Source organism: Lepidochelys kempii, chromosome 3 (assembly GCF_965140265.1).
Source record: "Lepidochelys kempii isolate rLepKem1 chromosome 3, rLepKem1.hap2, whole genome shotgun sequence".
NCBI classification, from domain to species: Eukaryota; Metazoa; Chordata; order Testudines; family Cheloniidae; genus Lepidochelys; species Lepidochelys kempii.
Window position 1 is genome coordinate 140,829,215 of NC_133258.1, and position 19,416 is coordinate 140,848,630.

At 42.5% G+C, this 19,416-nt stretch overlaps 1 protein-coding gene and 1 long non-coding RNA gene across 5 annotated transcripts in view; one reads left to right on the top strand and one right to left on the bottom strand.

The window, feature by feature from the left end:
• Positions 1–458: 458 nt before the first annotated feature.
• LOC140909301 (uncharacterized) lies at positions 459–2,773 on the bottom strand. 2 transcript variants are annotated; one of them, XR_012158169.1, is made up of 3 exons: positions 2,279–2,743; positions 1,303–1,489; positions 459–1,216 (listed from the first exon to the last, which is right to left on the bottom strand). It is a non-coding gene; the product is annotated as an uncharacterized lncRNA (long non-coding RNA). The 2 variants fall into 2 exon arrangements; XR_012158168.1 differs by having other exon boundaries at positions 459–1,489; positions 2,267–2,773.
• KIF26B (kinesin family member 26B) overlaps positions 1,035–19,416 on the top strand; it is a 420,929-nt gene continuing 402,547 nt past the window's right edge. For 2 of the 3 annotated variants that reach the window (XR_012158167.1, XM_073338289.1), the window contains exons 1-2: positions 1,035–1,539; positions 2,207–2,632. Coding sequence is in view for 2 of the 3 variants with exons in the window: in XM_073338289.1 (XP_073194390.1) it covers positions 1,477–1,539; positions 2,207–2,632 (489 nt within the window). In the remaining variant the exon portion in view is untranslated. Of the gene's footprint in view, positions 1,540–2,206; positions 2,633–2,784; positions 2,807–19,416 lie in introns of those variants that run through there. The other variant, XM_073338290.1, reaches the window with a different exon arrangement.

Consider the following 19,416-nt stretch of genomic DNA (forward strand, 5'->3'; position numbering starts at 1 on the left):
GAACACAGGACTTCACTTTTGGCCCCTTGTGGCCACTACATCCCAGTATTCATTAGAGCAGACCAAAGGCTGCTATTCAGAGAGCAGCACCAGTACCAGAAGAGTGCAAAGGTGGGGGTTAAACCACCTTTGCATCATGCCCCCTAATTTGCACTCTGCATTTTGACCACATCAGGGGATCTGGCACTTAGCCCCAGATCCTCAAAAGTATTTAGGCACCTCACTCCCTTTGATTTCAGTGGGAGTGAGGAACCTAAATACCTATAAGAATCTGGGCCTTAGTTTCTTAATTTCATTAGTTTTCTGTGGGAACCAACAAGTGATTTATTAGAAATGTTTGTGCTGCCTTCAAGATTTGAAATAAATAGGGGTCAGGGGGCAAAATAACCTTCCTCTGTGAAATGGGTGGGGGGAGAGAGGGGAAGACAGTTAGACTTTGGGATTCAATTGTTAACAAGTCACTGTAACATGCCCTTTATTGCAAGTTTAATTAATACATTCAAAACAATAACACAGACAAAGAGATTCTAGTGACTGTTATAGATGTGGCAAACATTCCAACTAGCTTTCCTTTCATGATTATTTATACAATATTGGGAACACTTGCAAAAATCATGTTCATTAAAGCTCTGGATATTGGCAACTAATCAATAACTGCAGGGAAGCAACAAGGTGGTTGGGGTTTTGTTTGTTTTTAAGAAGAAGAAGAAAAAAAAATCACAAATGTCAATCAAGAAACACTGCAAAATAAAATGGAACCTCCTCAGCAGCTAATCTATTGCACAGAACTGCAGTGAAGCTTTGACAGTATTTTCAAAGCCTTCAGGGGCGTCACTTGCAAACGTTCTGCAGCTCCTCTACTGACCAAGGAGTGTTATATAGCCAGAGTCTTCCTTTCCCTTACAAAACTGTCAGGCACAAATGGGCAGAAGGATATTGGCTACAAGGGACTCGGAAGCTCCTCCCAGAGACTGGATCCTGATATTTTTGGAGGATTTCTTTTAACTCAGTTACAAACCTTAGTGAAGGAAACAAGTTACCACAGCACCAGTAGCAGAGAGAGAAATCTCTGCTTCTAGGCAGAGCATAGCTCTCTGGCTTTCTCTCTCTTTATACCTTCCTAAAGCTACCTTGGATGTGATTGTTCATTTCACTTGTGGAGGAAAACTGTACTGTCTGGTGGGGGAAAATGCTGATACTCTGGATGCTGGTGTGTCTGTGAAAACAAGAAGTGTAAGTGAATGAGAGAGAAGATCATGAGGAAAAAGATGTTTTGAAGAAAAAAAAATCCAAAACATTTGCCTGAAAACTGATGGTGCTTCTGGGCTCAGTGTTTTCTCTGGAGGAAAAGGTTGAATTTGGTGCAGTGTTTACAGTCCATCTATCCAGCTGGTGAACCTTATTGGATTGAAAATTCTCTATTTTGGATGTAACCTGGGAAATTTTTAGGACATTCTCCTGTTTTATAAAATCATCATGAATTCAGTGGCTGGAAATAAAGAGAGAATTGCAGTCACAACCAGAAGCAGGAAATACGGGGTAAGTTATCCAGACATGAAATGCAGGGGATCTTTTAAATCCATCTGCGCTAAGGGTTTTAATTCCCCCTCCTTCCCAAGGACCCATGCTATAGCTTTCCCTGTAAACTGACCTGTAACAAATGACACCAACATATGAACCTTATTAAGCTGCACGTTCCCATTCAGAGCTTCACCTGGCTGAGTATATTACTTGGTCTATTCAATGTGCTCAAAAATAATTGCATGAAGTACACTGGGTTCCCTTCCCCCTGCGATCGTTGCAGACTTTCGCCCTCCGCATCCTCCCTGTGTAACTTTGTTTGTAATTTCCCAGCCCCGGGGTGCATCTCAGTGTGCGATTCGAGCTGCCCTCGCTTTGCACGGCCCCGTACCGGTGGGGACCGATTCTCTGCCGACCACACGTGCGGGGTGTTCTGACACCCCCTGCCCGGGAAGGCGTCCCCGAGCCACCGCAGTGCGTGGGGCCGGACACCGCTCCGGGGGGAGGGGATCGGAAGCGAGGCCGTTACCGCTTTGCCCCCGCCGCTCTCAGGGGGCCGCCCGGAGACCACGCGGGGCGCTTCGCGGCTGGGGTCGGCCGAGCAGCCGCAGTCCCCGACGGCCGCTGGCCGGCCCCGCGCTGCCCCGCGCCTCACTCGCTGCCTCCCGCTCTGCTCCTCCTCCAGGTGACCGAGCCCTGCTCCCCGACCAAGCCCGCGGCCCCCTTCTCCCCCGAGAGCTGGTACCGGAAAGCTTACGAGGAATCCCGGGCCGGGAGCCGCCCAGCCCCAGAGGGAGCCGGCTCCGCCCTGGGCTCGTCCGGCACCCCGTCCCCCGGATCCGGCACCTCCTCGCCGGGCTCCTTCAGCGGCTCGCCGGGTCCTGCCTCCCCGGGCATCGGCAGCAGCTCCCCGGGCTCGCTGGGGGGCTCGCCGGGCTTCGGCACGGGCTCGCCGGGCTCGGGCTCCGGCTCCTCGCCGGGCTCCGGCAGCGGGGGCGGCTCCTCGCCGGGCTCCGGCAGCGGCGTCTGGTGCGAGAACTGCAACGCCCGCCTGGTGGAGCTGAAGAGACAGGCTCTGAAACTGCTCATCCCCGGGCCCTTCAGCAGCAAGGTGAGCGGGGCGGGGCGCGCGGGCGGCGCGGGCTGGGCTCCCGCCACGGGGCGCAGGCCTCTGAGGGCCGGCGGGGGCCTTAGGCGGGCCCCCACGGCTCATGCTCCCACCCCCATTCGCAAGGCCGGCGGGGCTCCCGTGACGCCAGCAGACTCGCAGCCAGGATTGATGGAGGTCGGGGTCACCCCTCATTTGGGGTGGGGTTTTTTTTAATACCGTGTTTTTATTCCCCGCTTCCTAGCTCTTCTTTCCCTCCAATGCGCCCCCCACCTCTTGCTTTGTCCCTGTGGGAATCTCTCCTCTGCCCTTGCACATGTGGAAGGCTTCTGGGCATTTTGAGTCAGTCCCTCAAGCCTTTCTTTGCCTCCCCCTTTCATTCCGTTGCTGGTATTTCTGTACTCTGATTCCCCACGTACCTACTGTATTTGGTAACAGAGCATGGGCTAGGGTGCAAGTGTCTGAGCATCTGTGGTCCCACTCCCACTTCACACCCCTTCTCTCCTCCCCTGTAGGGGCCAGACTTTCAAACAAGCACCCAGATCTATTAGGTACTTACTTGGCCCTTAATACTGTAGTATCTTGCGGACCTTTTAATTATCAATACAGTTTTTCTCATAGCATCCCTGGGAGCCCCATTTTACAGATGGGTAATTGAGGAGGAGAAAGTGAAGTACCTAAACTCACAGGGGGAGTCTGTGGCAGAGCAAGCAATTGCACCCAGGTCTCTAGAGACCCCAGCTACAACGTCAACCACAAGGGCGATGAGCTCTCTTAAAGAGATGAGGGATCTGGCCACAGGTGTCATATTGGGAGCTGCTGCGTGCAGAGCAGTTTTGAAAAGTGCCTAAAGGGGAGATGTATTTTGGCTCTGATTGTGGGTGGTCAGCATTGGAAAATGTGGCCCTATTAAAGCCATCCTCTGTAGTCAGTAGTTTTTCCACTTGTATTGCAGATGAAGATTAAGGTGAACAGCCCTGAAAGAGTGATCAGCAGCTCTTGTGCTGATTGAGTGCCAACAGAATTGTAAGCACTGGACTCCTCCATAGCAACCCTGCAAGTGCTGTATTGTGAATAGGTCTAGAGCTCCCAGAATGTAACACAATGCAATTGTGTTTGCACTGTTGGGCCCAAGTACTATCAAATGATAATATTTACTCTTCCACTTCAAAGAGTTTTCATTAGTGGTTACGATAAAGAAGTACCTTGGAAAAGAGCTGATTGCTGTGGAAGGGTCTTTAGTACTGTTATTGTATTTACCATTATTTATTTATGTGCCTTGTGTTTTGAAAGGGAGTCAGTGTGATCCCAAACAACAGAATAAAGGGCTAGTAGTAATCTCCTCTCAATAGCTGGTTTGTTTAAGCTGAATTATTCACAAGCAGAAAAAAAAAAGTATGTTGAAAGGGTTAAATTGACTTAAATATTCATAACTGTTGCTGAATCCTGAGGAAGCTGTGCTTGGAATTAATTTATTTAAAACTTTCAGGTTACATGATATGTAACAGCTATGGCTTGCCAGCTTTGGAATTACTGCCCGTGTGATTGCCACAATGTGAGCTTTGAGATAAGAAGGGGAATCACATTTTACAGTAATGGGTGGATAAATCGTAAACTGTAGGGTTTTCTGCCCATAACAAAATGTCAGGTATTAAATGATAGATCTCATTGTATGAGGTAAAAACTCTTCCGCACTCTTGTATGGTTCTCTATTATTAACACTGTAAAGGCTGCAGTCATTACCTTCGTTCCCAACTGCATTAAATCCCCCTGGAATCACTTACCTTAGCTTTGTGCATTGTCCACTCAAAAATCCAGCTGCTAATGATGGTGTTATAGAGGCCTGATCCTGCAAGCCTTATGCAGTTGAGTAATCCTTTAATGTCCCTTCTCTCTTCCCCTTCCATTTAGCATGCCCCCATTCACAAATAAATAAACAAATTATGGAATTAACATACCATTTACATATCATCACTCTGCTTGTATGTGTGTATGGGTATCTCTTTCTCCTATCTTTTGTCTACCTTGTTTATGTAAGCAGGATTTAGAATCACGACAGAGACTGTCTACTCTGTTTGTAGCTGCCTAGGACAATGGGACCCCATTCTTGGTTAATCTCTAGGCACTACCATAATAAACATAATGTGAGTAGTTCCATTGACTTTATTAGGGTTATTTGTGTAAAGATTCCTCATGTAAGACTTTCAGGATCAGGCCCATAAATGGATCTAGTGTATTTGTTCCTAGAGTTCTGAAGGTTGCTGAACACCCTCAGCTCCCATTGAATCAATTCTGCTCCCATTGATTTCAATGAGCGATTGACAATTTGATTCAATGGGAGCAGGAGCAGGTCAAAAGGGTGATTCTCAGTATCTCTCAGGAGCACCTTGCAGGATCCATAGTGTCCACCGTAATATGATTAATTAGTAACATCCATTTGTAACTATGAAACATTGGGAGGATCATGAAATTGGGGATCTAAAAAGCATCAGTCATCTTGTATGGATCTAGCTGACTTAGAAGTGTTTTTTGTTTTGCTGCTGCTACTGAAAATAGCCTGGAACTTTCATAAGCATTATATCTATAGTCAGTAAAACATATTTTTCATTTATATTGTATTTAAAATGCATATAACTTTGGGTAGTTGATATTGTAGTAGTGAATATAATAATCCATTAGCAGCTTTATTTTGGCATATACACAATATAGATTAATAGAATCTGCAATGATTTATCTGAACCTGTACCTATATGAATTCTTTCATACTGAGTAATCATACAATTTAAAATGTTTGAATATATCTATCTAGCCTAATACCACACTTAATTGCTGTGTAAGCAGACTGAGTATGAAGCTATGCAGTGAAGCATTACATTGGTACAGAAAAAGCAATACTTAATGTGGAACAAGGCTGCCTCTGACTAGCTCATTGTTAGCACTGAGGTGTGGAGCTTTAACTTTAACTAGAAACATTCATTCTAAATATGTCAACAGGATGGAAATTTAGGGGTTTTGTTGTTTGGCAGAAAGATTAGTTCTAATTTCAGAAGTTCTGCCTTAGTTTAACCATTTAAATGCTGCACTCTTGGCATCTGGAACAGACATCATAAAGCTCAAATCCCTTTTCCCCTGGTGATACAGATATAAACTATGTACACAAACTAGCTATCTGCATTCAACGGGTTAAGTACTATGAGAATGAGATGAGTTACTGTAACTGTACCCTGAAACACATATGTGTTGAATATGATTTACACAATTGATCTTAGAAGGTTGTAATTAATTATACACTGTGCTGTATATTAAAAGGAATTCAGTATATTTTAGAGGCAGTTTTAATGAAGTATGCCATTTGAAAAGCAATAGGGACTGTCTCAGAAATGAATAAGACTATTGGTAGGTTTTTATTCCTTAATCCGTTTCTCCTTCAAAAGAGTTCATTAAGCTTTTTCTGAACCTGGCCCATTTGGAATATGTCTTCAGAAGGGCATCAGACTCAACTGTATCTATAAACATGTATGATGTGATAGCTTTATATTTACTATAGACTTGAGATGAAATCCTGGCTGCATGTAATGGCAAAATTCCCATTGACTTCAATGATGCTGAACACAGACATTATGTATTACAAAATAACTAGGGGTTAACTAAAGGTTCTGCTCTGTGTGTGTGTGTGTGTATAAATAACATGAATATTCAGATCAAGAGTATAGTCTCAGGCTTTCCAGTGCTATCTTGTTCTGGGGTTCAACAAAATCCAAAATGGGAGCTTTACTGTAAGAGGTAATTTAAATGTATCCTGTTTGGAAATAATTTCTGTGCTTACACTTATCTACCTGAAACATATTAACTAAACATTAGGTGGCCAAAACAGAGGTTAGTTTTGTAAAACACCATCTGTTAAGTGGTTTGTATCCTGGTCCATTTAGCTGAATAACCCACAGTTCCGGGGTGATGGATAAATAGATCTGGTTTAGGCCCAGGACGGTGAAAAGTCCTGTGGATTATGGGCGAAAAAAATTACATCTTGCATTTTTCTGAAACTTTTGCTCACTTGTGCTCACGTATTGTTGATTTAGCCTTTTCCCATTTCAGAAGAGTTCAGTAGTCAAAGGCTTGACTAATAATGAAAAAAGCTGTGCAGTTGATATAATGGAAAAATAGGTTCCCGATAGCTTGTAGCTACTTTAGAAACCTTCCCAGTAGAGACAAGACAGTAATGAACCCTTCCTCGAAGCTTAGTAAGTGGCAGAATAATGGAATTTCATTTCTGTCTAGACCTTTAATTTGTGAACAAGCACGGCCAGCCAGTACAGTGACTTAATTCACTGTGCAAAAATATCAGGCACCTAATCATTTCATCCCAACTCATTGTAATGCAGATAGGATTATTGCATTAGAAATGTGATTTTTAAATGGCCTGGGGCAGTAATTTGTCAGCATTTGGGGGCATTAACTCCATTAAAGTTTAGACAACAGCAACCATTCTTTTGTATTGCATCACAGGTCATAATACCAAACATTTAGTATAAGTCACCTGCAACACATTTTGCAATTGCATATCTCCTGGCAAATAGGGATGTCCCCACATTCTTCCTCCTGTGACCTGGAATTACAGCTGCTTAGAATGGTTCAGATTAGATATGTATACTGGAGAAAGCAGACCTAGGAATATATCTTCACCAATGAAAAATGCATGCCAACTTGCCATTGAAAGCAGCCGGAGGTCACCTGGGCTACAGTTCACTCTGAGACTCCTGCGTGTGAGATAATGTTGATATGATTATTTTGCCCAAACTTTCATATGGCAACCTTGCTTTGGGGAAAGGTGAAAATACTGTATTTTAAGAAGATCCCTTCTTGTGAAGTTGTCAAGGTTCGTAGCTTTGCAGTCACCTCTATGGGATCACAGAGGCTTCACTCTCATTACAATGTGTATGGTAACACCCATTGTTTCATGTTCTCTATGTATATAAATCTCCCCACTGTATTTTCCACTGAATGCATCCAATGAAGTGAGCTGTAGCTCACGAAAGCTTATGCTCAAATAAATTTGTTAGTCTCTAAGGTGCCAAAAGTACTCCTGTTCTTTTTGTGAATACAGACTAACACGGCTGCTACTCTGAAAAGAGGCTTACTATTATTGACTGAAATCGAAATTTGGACCAGGCCCATCTCTATATTCAATTGATTGGAGATTGTTTCCCTTTCTGAACAGAAAATACTTCCAGAGGGCCATGGCCTGACCTTTGGAGGGAAAAAATTGCATAAGATGAAAAATTCAGTCAATTTCTGTGAGTGAGGAAAGGAGTAGAATGTTGACCAAACTCTGCCCTTCCACAAGCTGTGAAATGGGTTTGCAGAACCATTATTCAGAAACATGTCAATGCTTAGTGTATAGCTAGCCCCTTATGTAGGGTGAATTTTGAGTATTGTGGTCAATTCAAGGTGTCTTTTACAGGCCCCAGAGAACACACTGGGCTCCCAAGGAATTTTCTTAACTAAATGCATTGGATTATCTTCCTAAAAGGGAATACTGTATAATCATTTGTAGCAATTTTTTGTGTGTGATACAAGAACAGAGTCCCAGTGTATTATTTTGGGAAGACTGTTTCACAATGAATTCCCTTGATAGTACTCGTGAAAATAGCACATACTACAAATATGGGCCATCAGTATGTAATGGGATGCTTGCTTATGTCAGTGGATTATTAGAAAGATCACAGTATTTGTGAATTTAGGGCTGAAAGAGGCTTGCACAGCTTTAGCCACATCATGAGTGAGCCCTTTAAGATCAGAAATTGAGATGCTTCCAAGCACTTAATTGGACAGCCCATCTCTGCACTATACCTGACTGTCATGCTTTGCATTGTTATGTAAAAGGGGTTGCTGCTTTTTGTGGCACATGGTACATATGTCCGAACTGTGAGGCATGTCACACATGGTTTTGACTGGTATGTCACACTGCTAGTTTATAATATGTCACAATGTAGGTGTCATGCCACGGCATAAAAAGCATGTCCATGGCATTCCTCACACTTCACTAACATATATGTTAGATGCTATCACGAACTGCAAGTACGCTTCGTGTTTTGGATAGGCAGTTTCCAGTCCATATTTGTTTAGGTCTCTATTCAGAAAAGAATCTCTATTCAGGAAAGCAGCTTACTACGTAAAGTTAAGCAAATGCTTAAGGCCTTTACACTACAACATGGCCCCGATTTAGGAAAGCAACAATCCAATACACCAAAAAGGTGCCATTTTGCTTTTCCAGGAAGTGTGAAGTTCTATAAGATGATGCTAAATTAATTGTCACATTTCTAATTTTTTCCATGCACAGAGGTGCTTATTTTTCTTTTGAAATTTTAGAGTGCTCATCTGAAAGAAACATGCAGTTTTCTTTTACATAGCATGTATAATATTGGAGCTAGATTGAGTCACAGACGAATACACTAATAGTTATGTCTCTATTCAGTAGTTTACGGGACCAAATCCTCCAAGATCATATGTGCCAAACTTTGATCACAATTTCTCCCATGAAACATCATTGATTTTAAGTGGTGTTACAAAAACATAACTGAGCATAATTTGACTAATATTGCTGATTGCTGTTAGGATTTTTCATTTAACTGACATGTGAAAGAAAGACCTGTAACCAGACAACTCCACAGCAATTGTCCGTCTGCAGATGCTGTAGAGAACAATTTATTCCAGATAAAACTGGCATTCATTTATTCTCAATGTTTTTCCTTCAGATCTATCTCTTTAGTATTATATATGCTTTCAGTCTATCTCTTTTGTGGGGCTGTGAGGCAGCTTCTATCCACACAAGGCCCTAGGGAAGAATCAGGGCTGATAAGGTCTAATGGCTGATGAAGCCCAGCTGGGGGAGGAGCTGGACTAAGCATAAGGAGAGGAAGTTGGTGGTAAGAGGGTGCGGTAGGAAGAACTCTGCAGTCACATTCTTGAGGTGGGGAATTGGCAAGAAACAAAGAGGAGTCCTAGGAGGGAGTAAGCCCTGGGATCATGCATGGGACTATAGACTGTGGCAAGAACTGAGGGGGAGGGAGCAAAGGGTGTGAAGTAGCCACAGGGAGCAGAGGAAGCTCCAGGGGTGGGCCAGAAGATAAGGAAAAGTAGGAAAGAGCCCAGGGAAACAGCAACAGAGTCTGAGACTGTTTGCTAGACATATCATCCCTGGACTGGGACCTGGAGCAGTGGGAGGGTATAGCTTCCCCTACCGGCCACTGGAGAAGTGGCACAGTCTGGGCAGTGGAGCTGAAAACTGCCTGAGGCAGTTTGTCCAGAGGGACTTTGACACCCCAAAAGGGGAAAATTACAGTGACCTGACCAGAGGGCCAAGCCACAAAGAGGGAGCTCCTTGAGTTAGGAAGAGTGAGCAGTCAAGTCCAGAGAGAGAGTGAGAGACGCCATCCTGCCACAGGGTGAGCAACCGAAGGAGGGGGCATCAGATGAGCCATAAGGACGTATCCCATTGGTGAATAGCTAACTGTCTGACAGGGCTTCTCCCAGTAGGACGCCATCATATCAACAATGCAAAAAATCTAATGTAGAGGCTGCTAACAGATCCTTAAACAAATAGTACTGAATTTTGAAAATTCTTAGTGTGGGCTTCTTGGTCTAATATGCCAAATATTGCTAGGAACTTATTATATCACTGAAGTAGTATGCTAAGAAGTATTTTTTCTACATGTGCAACATGCCTCAGGTGGCATGTGACCAGAGTTCATCCTCAAATTTGGTCTGCGAGTTGGATCATTAGGTTCCCTGGGCCAGGTACTGATGGGGAGTGCGACATGAACGCTGATCCAGGTCCTCTGAAAAAATTCTGGTCCAAATGTATACCTTGTTAATGCCATTGAAATCAATGGACTTGTGACAGGGACGAATTCTCACGCCACTGAAGTAAATGGGAGCTTTACCATTGACTTCAAAAACAAAGAACCAACCAGCTTCAAACATAGCCGAAGCATATCCAGCAGTCCAGCCTCCTGGTTTTGCCCTTCCATACCATCTGTAGGCAAAGCTAAATTGCTTAGAAGTAAAGTGGTCAGATGTGTGCAAATGCCTAGAAGTGGGGACTTTGTGACTCTCCCCTTCCTGCTGTGCCCAGTTAGGAGAGGAAGATCATATGCATGGGGCTGTTCTGCTCCCTCATGGACTTGCACAGTGCCATTCCCTCAGCTATTGAATGGCTAAAACGTTTAGACTAACATGCTTGACTTGAACATCTATGTAAATGCAATTGAAATTTGAAAAAAGCCAGATTTCACCTATTGTATCCCTTGACAAAAGGGATCGTTAAATGTATCTAAGGTGTAACTAATTTAGAACCTTGGTTCTATTTTTATTTAACTACTTGACCCAGTAGAATTTTGAGGCAAACACTGCTATCAATAATATAAAGTTATTGGGCAGTAAATCCAAGACTCAGTTTGGTTTTCTGATTTCCCCCGCCCTCCCCCTTTTGTCCTGGAGTCATAATTCAGTTCATGTTTTATAACGATTACAAAATGTGAAAAGTATTATGTTAAAAAAGCCATTTACCACTGCAGCAATGGTACATTTAACTTTTGTTTAGTTTGGTCTTTTGAAATTGTATCACTTTATAGTGCGTTGTTAAAATGTGTTTGTTGATTAGTTCAAAACTGTGGTTCAAATGAACAGCTGTTTGCAGTTCTAATATCTTCCCCTGATTAATATTTCCATCTTAATTGTCTGTGACAATCATAGAAATATAGGGCTGGAAGGGACCTCAAGGGGTCATCTAGACTAGCCTCCTGTGCTGAGGTAGGACCAAGTATATGTAGACAGGTGTTTGCCTAATCTGTTCTTAAAAACCTCCCTTGGAAGCCTATTCCAGTGCTGAACTATCCTTATAAGGATTTCCTAATTTCTAACTTAAATCTCCCTTACTGCAGACTAAACCAATTACTACTGTTCCTACCCTCAGTGGACATGAAGAACACTTGATCGCCATCCTCTTTATAACTGCCCTTAAACATTTGAAGACCGTTATCAGGTTCCTCCCTCTGTCATCTTTTCTCAAGACTAAACATGTCTAGTTTTTTAATCTTTCCTTATAGTTCAGGTTTCCTAAACCTTTTATCATATATGTACCTCTGTTCAGGATTCTTTTCAATTTGGTCACATCTTTCCTAAAAGTGGCGCACAGTACTCCAGCTGAGGCCTCATCAGTGCTAAGAAGAACAGCATTTGCCACTTACATATGACATTCCTGTTACTACATTCTGGAATGCTATTAGCCCTTTTGCAACTGCATCACATTGTTGACTCGTATACCATTCGTGATCCACTATAACCGCCAATTCCTCTTTAGCCTAGCTAGCTGTTTCACATTTGACTTTTTCCCCCTTCCTATGTGTAATACTTTGCAGCTGTCTCTGTTGAATTTCATCTTGTTGTCAGACCAATTTCTCCAGTTTGTCAAGGTTGTTTTGAATTTTATTCCTGTCTTCCAAAGTGCTAGTAGCCCCTCCCAACTTGGTGTCATTGCAAATTATTCAAGTAATTAATGAAAATGTTGTACAGTACTAGACCAAGGGGAGACCTCTGTGGGGAACCCTCTAGATACATCCACCCAGTTTGACCGAATCATCATTAACTACTTTTTGTGTACTGTGTTTCAACCAGTCATGTACCCACCTTATAGTAGTTCCATCTAGTTTGCTTATGAAAATGTCACGTACAACTATCAAAATCTTACTAAAATCAAAATATATCACATCATTTACTTCCCCCTTATTTATTAGGCCGGTAACCCGGCCAAAGAAGGAAATTAGGTTGGTTTGTTATGATTTGTTCTTGACAAATCCATGTTGGCTGTTACTTATTATCCTATTATCTCTAGATGCTTAAAATTGATGGTTTAATTAGATGTTCCAGTATCTTTCCAGGTGTCATAGTTAGCTGACTGGTCTATAACTTTCCAGCTCCTCTTTATTCCTGTTTTTAAAGATGGGTACTATGTTTGTCATTCTCAAGTTCAGTTGGACCTTGCCCCTCCATGAGTTCTGAAAAATAATTGGTAACAGTTCCAAGATTGTTTCAGATCATTCCTTAAGTATCCTACTATTAATTTTATCAGGACCTGCTGATATGAATACATCTGACTTATCTAAATAGTCTTTAAGCTGTTCTTTCCCTGTTTTGGCTTGCATTCCTTTCCTCTTGTAGTTAATGTTGTTGGTGGTAAATATCTGGTAACAAATGATCTTTTTAGTGAATACTGAAGCAATACAGCCATTAAACACCTGAACCATATTGATGTAATCCATTATTAGTTCTCCTTCCCCACTCATTAGTGGGCATACTTTCCTTTGTCTTTCTCTTGCTCCTAATGTATTTATTAGAACCTCTTCTTATTGCCTTTTATGTCCCCTTGCTAATAGGTGTAACTCATTTTGTGCCTTAAGCTTATTGATTTTTGTCCCTTCGTGCTTGTGCTATTCTTTTGTACCCATCCTTAGTAATTTGTCTATTTCAACTTTTCGTAGTTTTCCTTTTTGATTTTCAGGTCATTAAAAGAGCTCCTGCTGGAGCCAAAATTGCCTCTTACTGTAGAACAGGGTACTCTCACAATAGTAGTATACTTCCTGGGGAAAAAACACCATGATTTCAATCCTAAAAGGGCCCTGAATTATTTTTTTTCCCCTGCTGAGTGATGCAGAATGCAACAGTAATTTTACTAACTAAAAACTTAGCTATGACACAAAAGTAGAATTCTGTTCTTGATTCTTGTGCAAACCTTACATTGTTTATCAATGGGAGTTCTGCTGAAGAGTTAGGAGGGTGGTCCAAACTCTGTAGACTTAGCCCACGGTCCATGATTGAAACAGAAGTTCTCTCTCCACAGAACAAGGCTGACTTCTCTGGAATCACTTAAATGACTACTGTACGTTGTTTTGGGTAAGACTTTTGTATTGCCTGTTTGAGGTGGTTGGCTTTCTTTATAACTAAACATCGAGCTGAATCCCATTCATCTTTCTTCCACTGAAGTCAGAAGGAATTGGCTAACAGTAAATAAAGCCTGTGCTGTGTCTATTTGGCTGAATGATTGTTCAAGTTCTGTAACTCCAAGGGGTCTGTCCTTCAAAAAGATTCCACCAAACTCTGTTAATTCAACTATTAACTGCAGGCATGAAAGCATGGCTGCGGGAAGTGTCACACTGGCAGTAGCAGACTGTGATCACATAGATCACAAATACTAGGGTTTGAGGTGCACAGGAGTCCATGAAGGGTGCTATATAAATGTAAGATTGTTCGTTTTTTGTTCTCATCACTACAGCTTGCTTGGCAGTTAATAATTTATTCAACTAATTTATTTATTGGTTTACAAATTATCTTCAAATGGAATTTGCTTTTACATCTTCAAAAGTACACGATGGTTTATACAAACATATTTCAGCTTGTGGATTGCTCGTGAATTATTCATCATATCCTCATAAGTTAGTATTTGCTATTTATATTTCACCCTTTGTAGTGTGAGATTGGTCACCTAAATCATGAGTAGGCCCCTACCAAATTCACGGCCATGATAAAACGTGTCATGGACAGTGAAATCTGGTCTCCTCCCCATGAAATCTGGTCTTTTGTGTACTTTTACCCGACGCTATACAAATTTCATGGGGAAGACCAACGTTTCTCAAACTGGAGGTCCTGACCCAAAAGGGAGTTGCAGGGGCTCTCAAGTTTATTTTAGGGGGGGCATGGTATTGCCGCCCTTACTTCTGCGCTGCCTTCAGAGCTGGGCAGCTGGAAAGCAGCAGCTGCTGGCTGGATGCCCAGCTCTGAAGGCAGGGCCCGGGAGCAGCAGTGCAGAAGTAAGGGTGGTAATACCATGCCACCCTTACTTTTGCGCTGCTGCCTTCAGAGCTGGGCGGCCAGAGAGTGGCGGCTGCTGAGTGAGGGCCCAGCTCTGCAGGCAGCAGCACAGAAGTAAGGGTGGCTATACCATAGCATGCCATCCTCACGTCTGCGTTGCTGCTGGCAGCGGCTGTGCCTTCAGAGCTGGGCTCCTGGCCAGCAGCTGCCACTCTCCGGCTACCCAGTTCTGAAGGCAGTGCCGCCGCCAGCAGCAGCAGAGAAGTAAGGGTAGCAGTACCGCAGCCCCCCCCTACAATAACCTTGTTACTCTTCTTCCCGCCCAAACTCCTTTTTCAGTCAGGACCCCTACAATTACAACATTATGAAATTTCAGATTTAAATAGATGAAATAATGAAATTTACAATTTAAAAAATCATATGACTGTGAAATTGACCAAAATGGACCGTGAATTTGGTAGGGCCCTAATCATGAGTATTCATGCATGGATATATTTGCACATGGGTATTCCGAACACTTTCTTACTCCATGAATGTTCATGGGGACAAAATTCCACCTGCATGAATGTTTGAGTAAAGCAAATAAAAGGGGCTATGACTTCCATCATAGCAAATTCGTGCTTGTATTAACAAATGTCTGCAATTGCTTGGGGTAGGGGGGTTGTCCAGCTCTTTTCAAGGTTATTCATAGCCTATGGCACAGCTCCACAAAGATACTTAGATACCTAAATTCCAGTTTTATGTTCTACTGTGAACCACAAAATCCCAGCCTGGCTGCTGCCTATCCACTGTAGATGTCTGAACTATTCAACACCTACATTCTTGCAGTAAAAGTTCCCTACTTAACCTAGTTTCTCCTTCTGGGTACATGCACTGCTGCCTCATTCTAGTATCGGCACAGCTACCTCATACCTAAACCCTGGTGCGATCAATGAACTGGGGGAAGACCGGCAGAGGAGCACCTACCTCACCCATGGGGTCTGATCTGGTAGGTGTGCTCAAAGGCTGCCTACTGGATTTGGTTCCATTTAAAAGCTGGCCAGAGGAGGTGATGATGATACTGCTGCATCCTCCCCCCAGTATATATTTAGCCCAGTGGTTAGAGCACTCAGCTAGGATGTGGGAGACCTGGATTCAATTCACCCCTCTGCTTGATGGGGAGAAAGAGGTGGGAGACCCCTATTCAGATTCTAAGTCTCTAACCACCGAGCTATGGGATATTCAGGTGTGTGGCTTGCAGTCCCTTCTGTTCTTCCATTGTGGGTAAATAATTTTAAGTCATGGGGTCAGACAAAGAGAGTGAGAATAGCTCTGTAGCCTGGTAGCTCTGGTAAGAGAGTAGCTCTGTAGCTCTGGTAAGGGCACCCACCTAGATGCTTGGGGACCTTGGGTCCAGTCTCCCTGCTACAATTACTTTTTCTTTATCCAAAATGTAACCGCTTCAGTAGGAGAGATTGAGGAGGAAGACCCCCCCCCCCCGTCCTGTCCCCATCGGACTATCCCATAACTCAGTGGTTAGCGCACACTCCTGAGAGGTAGGAGACTGCTGTTCAAATCCCTTCTCCCTGTCTGACAGAGTGGGGAATAGAACCTGGATTGCCCACATCCTGGATGAGTGTTCTAACCACGGTGCTAAAAATTATAATTGGGCCAGTGGTGGTGGCAGTGGCCCTATCATCACCTCTTCTGGCTGTTTTGTGCAGAGTGAGGCAGGGGCCAAACTGCATCTCACAAGAAATTACTTGGGTGCCTAGGCCACCTGACTCCAGCAGAGAGGTTTCTGTTTATGGATTCCTAGCAGAGATGATGCCTGCCTCTGAGAGAGGTGCAGGACTTAGGACACACCCCTCTTGTTGGAATCTCCCGCTGTTTAGTTTAGGCTGCTCTTTGCTTAATGTTTTGCAGATTACGTTCTGAGGAGCCTGTCTCCTACCATTCATTGTACAGGGAGCCTATGTGCCTAACTCAGGTTTTGTGGATTGCATTATTGCTCCTGAGGTTCTCTAGACACCTAAGTCTCTTTGTGAATCTAGGCCTGTTTGCCTATGCTGAGGAATGAAATGTTGGTTTTTATCACCAGTCCAAAGTAAACAAGGACTGTATTTCATGAAGGAAAATGTATGAACAAAATCCTCCAGATTATGTGATTTATTGTGACTTTTTGCTTGAAAATTCCCATTCATCTTATTTTGGCAAGGATTTGGTCTAATGTTCTGTGGGAAGTGTAAGGAAGAGTGAAATGGGGACAGCGGTGGTTCTGGTATATTATGTGTTGGAGAGGTGTAGATGGGCAAAATTCTGTTCAGATTCACTTAAATACTGTAAAACCCTATCAGAATCAAATGAACTTCGATGGGATCTGAGTCAGGGCAGAATTTAGCCCTTATTTGTTTGTCTGTCAGGCTATACTAATGGAAGAACAGGTACTCATTGGTATAAATTCTATCTACCAACCAGTTCCACAGTGTAGGTCTCAACATATGCTGAAATGATTTCATGATACTTATTTCAAATGGATATTTTCATTTTTTCTGTGCCTCTTAGCTAAATGAACCTCTGACTTGCTAAGTGCCAAATGCTGAAAGAATTACTCATTTACTCCATCCACTTGATAGACTTCTGCAAAAATCCTAGGAGGCATTAAGGCACCAGAGCAGTCTTAACTGTAAACAGGCGCCGAACAGTAAGAATAGAAGCAATTACTCTTCATATCTCTATTAGTTTCTCTGCTCATTTAACAGTGCCAGCAGAAAGTAACATTAATATCCTATTCAGCAGTCAAATGCACCAAATTGGAAGTTGACTTGTGTGTTTTCCCCTTTCCTAATGGATATCATTAAAAGTTAACAAGTCATCTAAATCATGTTAGTATTCCCAGGGTCAATATTGCTGGAATTTCTGGCAGCATTCCCATAGGAAGAGTTAGCACTCTGAGATTGTGTGGCTGGCGTTTGTGTCTCAGTGGAAAGTACTGGGGCTGCCTAAACATTGGCACTATATATCCCTATATAAGCAACAACAACAACAAAAAAGATGTTGGATGGGGACATTTCTAATATATGGCATGTACTCCTTCCCCTTCTTTTTCTCCCTACTGTTCTTATAGCTCTAGTGTAAATATTTCTAATGGAAATTCTTCACAACAGGCATGTATCTTACTGCATGGAAACCCTGCTGGGAAAATGTACAAATGATGAACATGTCAGCTGGTATGAGTTTCAAATTTAAGGGATTGTTAGACCATAGATAGCTTTTATTGGGGTCAAGGTGGCTAATAAACTGGAAGATGCAATGAAAAAGGGCATTCAGCAGAAGAGGATAGCTAGCTGTCTCAGCAGGCTGAAAGTCGTGGAATTACTGGCCACCTGCAAGGCTGTTAGTGATGGTTTTATAAGTATTTTTGCAGTGAGGGTGGTAAATGAAATATAAGGGTGAACTTTAATATGCCTATCATCATCTCCTGCTTCCTTTGCTAAAAGTCCACTGATGATTAAAAGTCACACAGATGTTTTTGGGGTGGGGTGGGAAAAGTTGGCATTGGGGTCATTTCAAAAAATGAAGGCACTAAAGTTCAGGAGTTGGGTTAATGGAGATTCTTGCAGCCTCCTTTGTTCTTACATAGCAAATATGAAAAATAGGGTTCTAGGATTCTTGAAGAGTTGTTTTTCGTAAACTTTTCTCATGCTATGTTGCTGCAAAGAGGTTGCTTGGCCTCTGATGGGTAAGTGGGGTTTTCTGATAACCACTAGTTCTGATTTAGGTAGCTTTCTGCATCCACTACTTCTCCTTTATATTTTAAAACTTGTGAATATGATTTTGGCAAAATGCTGAACTAATAAGGGGTTGCAATTATATAACTTTTTGCTTTTATGTTCATTCAGAGAAAGTGAATGCAATGAAAAGATTGAGGGGGAGATCTTCAAAGGCACAAATGAAGGTTAGGCACCCAACTCCTATTGAGTTTCAGTGACAGAGTTAAGTACTTGACTGCCCTTTGTGCCTTTGCAAATCTCCTGCTCAAAAGGCCAATATAATTCTATGTGAGTACTTTAGGTTTAAATTAAGATGGGTGGGGGGGGGGTAGGGTATTCTGTGATTTTTCTCCCCTCACCCCTCAACTCTTCTGCCACGTTGTCCACTTTCTATTTCCAATGCTTTTCCAGAGCCTTGTCAAGAGAGCTCTGTGACAAGCAGCCAGAGGGAGTGGCTGGTCTGCGAAGAACATGCAAAGTGCTCCTAGGGCTGAGTGTGAGCATTATTTGTTCTTGTGACTGTTGGTGTTTTTATAAAAGCAGCTACTATCCCTGAGCAAGCACACGAAGCTACTAAATAAATCTTTGATTGTAACCTATTTAACAGTCTCATCCATAACACAGTTGTTAAAACATTACTATAATTATGTAGCCCATTCTTACCATAGAGAAGCTGCAAAAATTATTTATTAGCTCTTGAGTATTTGACAATTCAATATTGAATAACAGTTTTCAGTTTTTTGCAACATATTCAGTATTAATGCTGTAGGTCTTCTAGAGTAGAGGAATAAGGCAAAAAGAAGTAGCGTTTGAGGGAGAGGTGCATACAAAATATTGTAAAGGGACTTGAGTCTGGGAGCAAAGAGTGATAAGTATAGGATTTCCATTCCATAACTATAGACATCCTCACTTGTATTTCACCACTTCTTCTCTGTCCTGATTTAAAAAGCTCTGCTCATTGCTAGAGGAGCTCTTCTGGAGACTTGAAAGATTTATAGAAATACACTTTGTATAAAAGCTAGAAAAATTACTCCCAAATCCTCTTCTCTCTCATTTAGATCACAATGCAGAGACTTGTGCACATTTTGTTTTTTAAAAAAGAGTGAACTGTCCTAACAGCAGAAATGGTATTTTGAGGGAATCTTCTTTATTTAAATTTAGATTTAATAT